The sequence below is a fragment of the Chrysochloris asiatica genome, unplaced genomic scaffold (assembly GCF_000296735.1).
Source record: "Chrysochloris asiatica unplaced genomic scaffold, ChrAsi1.0 scaffold00001, whole genome shotgun sequence".
NCBI classification, from domain to species: Eukaryota; Metazoa; Chordata; class Mammalia; order Afrosoricida; family Chrysochloridae; genus Chrysochloris; species Chrysochloris asiatica.
The window spans coordinates 26,150,796-26,157,572 of NW_006408519.1; the positions used below are offsets into that span (position 1 = coordinate 26,150,796).

The 6,777-nt window shown below is 41.0% G+C and overlaps 2 protein-coding genes across 2 annotated transcripts in view; one reads left to right on the forward strand and one right to left on the reverse strand.

Moving 5' to 3' along the window:
- The window catches only part of MRPL13 (mitochondrial ribosomal protein L13), a 51,581-nt gene extending 50,323 nt beyond the window's left edge, over positions 1 to 1,258 (reverse strand). Inside the window, exon 1 of the mRNA XM_006830677.1 lies at positions 1,205 to 1,258. Coding sequence (XP_006830740.1) covers positions 1,205 to 1,231 — 27 coding nt within the window. The 5' untranslated portion in view covers positions 1,232 to 1,258. The remainder of the gene's footprint in view (positions 1 to 1,204) is intronic.
- Positions 1,259 to 1,617: 359 nt separating this feature from the next.
- MTBP (Mdm2, transformed 3T3 cell double minute 2, p53 binding protein (mouse) binding protein, 104kDa) overlaps positions 1,618 to 6,777 on the forward strand; it is a 100,493-nt gene continuing 95,333 nt past the window's right edge. The window contains exons 1-2 of the mRNA XM_006830678.1: positions 1,618 to 1,735; positions 4,681 to 4,764. Of these exons, the coding sequence (XP_006830741.1) occupies positions 1,618 to 1,735; positions 4,681 to 4,764 (202 nt within the window). The remainder of the gene's footprint in view (positions 1,736 to 4,680; positions 4,765 to 6,777) is intronic.

The window sequence follows — 6,777 nt, forward strand, 5'->3', positions numbered from 1 at the left end:
TGAACTGCCACCTTGCAATTCAAACTAACCTTGAGGATGAGTGCTTACTCTACAGGCCCATACCAGGAATAGTACTTCTCAAACCATCTGTAGTGAAAAACCAGTTTACCCTCAATTTATTGCAGACCAGTAGTTTGATTTAAAATAAATGAAAATGCTGTTGAACTACTATAAAAAATTTTAAGCACTTTCACACTCTGCATTTCTCTCATGATGTGCAGATACCAGTATAAGGATGGAACGACATTTGGAGCAGCACTGGGCTAAGAGGCATCTTGGATCAACCTATCCAAAACTGAACTCGTGCCTTTCCCCCTGAAACCTGCTTAATCATCAGCCTTCCCCATCCAATTGATGGCACCCCCTTTCAGTTAGCAAACCAAAAACTTTGGCGTAATCCCTGTTTCTTTTGCTGTTGGCCCACAGCCAGTCCTTTAGGAAAGTTTATTGGTTCCACCTTTAAAACATATCCAGGACCCAATCACTTATTATCACAATCATCTCTAGCCTGGATTACCACAAAAGCCTCCAAATAGATTCTTTGCATCTACACTCCACCAATCTCAATCTCAGAATGGTTTATTTTCAACCCAGCATTCAAAGTGCTCCTTTTCACATGTAAGTCAGATGTCAGTTCTAGGCTCCAACGCTCTAAGTGCCCATTTCACTTGGAGTAAAGTGTGAATTGTTGCCAGGGTGTGTGTGCCCTAGGTGCTACTCCAATTACTTCAACCCTCTTTCATCAATTACACTAGTTTTCTTACAGAACCCCAAGAATGCTACACAAGCTCCTGTCATTTGTTGTTGGTGCCAATTCACAGAATGAAACTTTACCAACTTCTGCACCATATTCCCAATGTTATTAGCTCAGTTCCATTGTTGCAGCCACTGTGCATTTTGAGCTGTCTTTCAATTTAGAGAGCCCATCTTCAGAGTCTATCTTATTGTAATATATATGGTTTTTATTGGTTAATTTTTCAGAAGTAGATTGCCAGGCCTTTCTTCCTAGTTTGTCTTAATCTGGAACCAATCAGATGCATTTGGCCACAGCCACGAACCTTTAGTCTGTGCTTTCCCGAGGCACCTCTGAGCCCAAAGTCTCAGGTGCCCTGGCGGCTCGGCTACCCTACTAAATCCGTCTTACCCACCACCCTCTTTCCGTGAATGTAATGAGCCTCATCAAGTCACCAGAGTCTGCGCTCACCTGGGGCGCCTTAGAAAAACTCGACATGCTTCCTACCAGCAACACGATCCTGCTTTCTCCAGGATACAGGGTTGGTCCAGCAGCATCAGGCGTCCGTCCGGAAACGCACATAACGCAGCACGATAGTTCCTAGCCCGCCCATTTCTCGTCGCTTCTCCGCCTTTCCTGGGTCCCATTGAGTCTTCGTGCAAGTATCGATGTTGTCATAAAAAGAGAAAGTAACATAACTATTGGGAGTACTACTGGGAGTGTAACATCTGAAAATATCATCACTTGTTGAGAAGCTGCCGGAATCCAGTGTTGGTCACACAGTTTCTAGCCGACCTAAGGGGATAGGAACAGGAAGTGTGTCACTGTGCGCGGCTGTTTCAAGGTGCTAGCGGAGACCTTAAACTGGGGTCGGCTCTGAGCAGATGGATCGCTACCTGCTGCTGGTGATCTGGGGGGAAGGAAAAGCCCTATCGTCCTCCACTGGGGAGGCGAAGCTCGGGCCAGGGGCGCCATGGACTGAGGGCACGGAGAAGCAGCCGGGTAAGTGCGGGGATGAGAAAGGGCGGGAATAGCTTGAGAGGCGGAGAAGGCTGTTTGTGGTCAGGTTCTGTTTGGGTTGTCCAAGACAGCTACGACTCAATCTGGATAGATTTAATAAAGACTAAAAAAGTGCCATCTTCGTGGAAAATAGAGACGAATTTGTGGATGCAAAATTCGAGTGCTCAGAATTACTGTGGCTGTTAACTGCCTTTAAGTGGGTTTTGACGGATAGGTTTCCGAGGAGCGACTAGTGGGTTTGAACCACCGACCTTTTGGTTCTCATTCCAGTGCTTAACCTTCAGCGCCACATCAGGAGTATCAGAAGTTATTGTTGTTGCTGTTGTTAGGTACCATCGAGTCGGTTGCTAGTCATAGCAACTTTTGCACAAAAGAACAAAACACTGCCTGGGCCCTGACCCATCCTCACAGTCCTTAGCTTGAGTCCACTGCTGCTGCCACTGTGCTAATCCATCTTATTCGCTGACCTTCCACTTTACCAAACACCATGCTCTTCTCCAGGGACTGATCCTTGGTAATAAGTCCTTAAGTATGAGAGACAGAGTCTTGCAATCTTGAATTCCAAGGAACATTTTGGTTATGCTTCTTCCAACACAGATTTGTTTGTTCTTCTGGAAGGCCATGGTACTTTTAATATTCTCCAACACTGTAACTCAAATATATCACATCAATTCTTCTTCAGTCTTCCTTATTCATTATCCAACAGTCACATGTATATAACGCTATTGAAACTGACATCTTTGCTTTTGAGCACTTTAAAGAAGTCTTGTGAGGCACATTTGCCAATGCACTAAGTCTTTTGAGTTCTTGACTGCTGCATCCATGAGTGTTGATAGTGGATCCAAATAAAATGAAGTCTTTGACAGCTTCATCTTTTCTCCATTTATCATGATTTTATTTATTGGTAGAGTGGTGAGAATTTTTGTTTTCATTAATTGAGGTGCAACACATAAGGAGCTCTGGTAGCGTAGTGGTTACCAATTGGGCTGCGAACCTTAAGGTCAGCAATTCAAAACTACCAGACGCTTTGCAGAAGAAAGATGAGGCTTTCTGCACCCATAAAGATTTACAGCCTCGCAAACCCTGTACAGGGTCGCTATGAGTCAGAACTGACTCGACGGCACTTAACAACAACAACACATATTGAAGGCTGTAGTCTTTGTTCTTAATCCCTAAGTATTTTAAGTTCTCTTCACTTTCAGCAAGTATCATTTGCATATTGCAGGTTAATGAATCTTCCTCCTATCCTCCTATCCTAATGCCACATCCTTCATATAATCCAGCTTCTTGGATTATTTGCTCAGCATACAGATTGAACTAGTATGGTATAAGAATAACCCTGGTATGCACCTTTCCTGATTTTAAGCCATTCAATATCACCTTGTTCTAACAACTGCCTCTTAGTCTATATATGTGTTCTCATGAGCACAATTTAGTGTTTCAGAGTACCCGTTCTCTGCAATGTTGTCCATACCTTGTTGTGATCTACACAATCAGAAGCCTTTGAATAGTCAATAAAGCACAGGTAAACATCTTTCTGATATTGTCTGCTTTCAGCCAAAATCCATCTGATGTCAGCAATGATAGCCCTCATTCCACGCCCTTCTCTAAATCTAGTTTGAATCTCTGCCAGTTCCTTGTAATGTACTATTGCAGTTGTTTTTAAATTATCTTTAGCAAAATTTTACTTGCATGTGATATGAATGATATTGTGTGATGATTTCCACATTCCATTGGGTCACCTTTCATTGGAATGGGCACAAATATGAATCTCTTCCAGTCAGTTGGCCATGTAGCTGTCTTCCAAATTTTTTTACATAGATGAGTGAGTGCCTCAGTGCTGTATCAGTTTGTTGAAAGATTGCAATTTGTACTCCATCAGTTCTGGTGTCTTATTCTTTGTCAGTACCGTCAGTGCAGTTTGGACTTGTTCTTTTTTGATGGAGGCTATGCCATTCCTCTTCAATTTGTTATTCCTGGTGTATTCAACCATGTGATTGTCAGATTAAAAATGGCGGATACTTGTCAATTTCAGCTTACTAGTCAATTTCAGTCTAGTATATCTATGTTTATGAGTTCCATTTCTTTTTGATAACATCCAATTTTCCAAGATTCACACTTTATGCATTCTATGTTCTGACAATTAATGGCTGTTTACAGCTGTTTCTCATTTTGAATTGTGCCCCATCAGTAAATGAAGGTCTGAAAAGTTTTACTCCATTTACGTCATCACCTCTGCTTTTAGGGGGCAGCTTTTCCCCAGTCATATTTTGAGTCCCGTGCTTTAGTTATAAGAATTAGGCTCTTTGGAAATTAATGCACTCAATAAGTATGTCTGCCTCAGTAAAATGTTTACTGAATAAATTCCCTGCACTTAATTAAGACAGTTCTGCTAGTTGGGAATGTATGCAGTCCTTCACTATTCTTGCCTCCTGTGTTCCAAAAACAGGTAATACAGAAAAGCATAAGATGGAAAGGGTGTCTCTCACTTAGCATTTATATTCTAAGGGGAGGAGACATCTCACAAGTAAACTTAGTTAAAAACAAACGATAGATTTGCAGCAATTTTCATCCATTTGTGATAAGCTTCTGTTTGGTGGTCCTGCCTCGACTTTGTTTTTTATTACATTTTAGTTATGTTTTCTTTCCAACGAGCAGACATTTTGTGGAGGAAGTATCTGGTTCCCCTTCCCTTTGTGGAACACTGTTCTTTTAGAGTAGTTTTGGACATGTGTTAACTGGCTGCTTGTAATTTTTCCTCTTTTTTTCTGTGTGCGTTTAGATATCCTATCACAAACCTGAAATAGATCTTAAGTTGCGTGTAGTTTTAATATTCGCAATACCTTGGTTTTGAAAGTCTCCGATACTTAAATTGGAGTACACCTAGATTCTGAACTTATTCAATGAGTCTGTCTTTCCTTTTTTAGACTTAACAGCAGCTGCTCATGTTTATCACCTCCTGAAAAGAAGCATCAGCGCTTCAGTTAATCCAGAAGATAGCACTTTCCCTGGTAAGTGTACCACTTTTGTTGTTCATTGTCCTCAAATTGGCTCCCACTCATGTCCACCTTATGTAATTCAAAAAGTACTGCCACACATGATACAAATCTTTATTAAACAAAAATATCCAAATGTGTAGCTATTGTTTCTTGGCATATCTTCCATCTCCTTAACCCTTCCCTGCAGAATTCTGTGCTCTTTAATTTACACCTCATCAAAGAAGTCGTTTTGGTATCATTACGATATTCAATTTGTATTCCTTTGAAATGTTCTCTGGGCTTTGGAAATAAGTCCAAAGCTCAGGGCTGTAGAAAGGATGGGATATGGTTTCCTAATGAAATGCTTATTAAACAGCCCATGCCACTTTTGAAGCAGATACATTTTTGTGATAGAAAAAAATTCCTTGATGCAACTTATTTTGCCTTTTTCTCACGAGTGCAGTTTTTCGTTTCAATAAAACTTTTTTTTTTCAATAAGCACCCATGATTGTTCTGTGTCCTTAGGGAAAGTCTATAAAGATTACCCTTTTGGAATTCCAGAAAACAATGTTTATAACCATCTGAGCTGAACTTTCTGCTTTGAATTTAACTGACTCAGTCAGATCCCTGGCCTACTGGTGTGGTACTGTAGGATCAGCACTGGAATGTGAACCACAAGAATAACACTTCAAACCTACCAGCTGCTCCTTGGAAACCCAATACAGGATTTCTATGAGTCAGAACTGACTCGATGGCACTTAACAACAACAACCACAAGTCCCCTAGGAACCCTCTGTTTTGATTGGACACTGCTTTGTGGCTTGTTTTGATAAATCCAACATTAGCTCCCAATTACACTTCATTCCTTATAATCATCATCATCAAATTCACTCCTGTTTAAAAGACTGATGGAAAGATCAGGTCTTTCAGGTAGCTGATTTTTGTGTAACGCTTTTGGCATCCATCAAGCCAAAAGCTTGTTAAGGCCAAGATGTTTGCTTAAAATTGGAAATAACTGAATTGTGTGAGATACAAAGCTCAGTGGCTATCGTATCAATGGTAATTCTATAGTCTAACCAGTCTAGACTCCCAGCACAGTTTCTTGATTTGTCTAGTTTGACAGTCTTCCATACTTTGAGTCACCTTGGAGGTCTTTCTGACCTCCATTAAAATCTGTTGTTTTATTTGGGTTGTTGTTAGGTGCCATTGAGTCGGTACCTACTCATAGCGACACCAGAATGAAACACTGTCCAGTCCTGGGCCAACCTCACAGTTGTTGCCACGCTTGAGCCCATTGATGCTGCCACTTTGCCAATCCATCTCGCTGGGGGTCTTCTTATTCTCTGAGTCTCCACCTTAACAAACATGCCATCTTTCTCCAGCACCTGGTCCCTCCTGACAATATGTCTGAAGTATGAGAGACGAAGTTTGGCCATCCTGGCCTCCAAGGAGCACTCTGGCTGCACTTCTTCCAAAAGACATCTCTTGGTTCTTTTGGCAGCCCATGGCACTTTCAATATTCTCCTCTAAAACCGTAACTCTAAAGCAGCAGTTCGTCTACGGTCTTCCTTATTCACTGTCCAGTTTTTGAAAGCATATGAGGTTATTGAAAATACCATGGCTTGGGTCAGGCACACCTTAGTCCTCAAGCTGATATCTTTGCTCTTCAACACTTTAAAAAGTTCCTATGTTGATTTCTTGACTGCTTCTTCCATGAGTGTTGATAGTTAATATAAGAAGAATTGACAACTTTAATCTTTTCTCCATTGATAAGAATGTTGTTTATTGGTCCAGTGGTGAGGATTTTTGTTTTCTTTACATGGAAATGCAATCCATACTGAAGACTGTGCTCTTTGATCTTCATCAGTACGTATTTTAAGTCCTCTTCACGTTCAGCAAGCAAGGTTGTATTATGTGCATTTTGTAGGTTATTAATGAGTCTTCGTCTAATCCTGATGCCACAATTTTCTTCATGTAACCCAGTTTCTCGGATTATTTGCTCAGCATACAGGTTGAATAAGTATGGTGAAAGGATACAACCCTGTC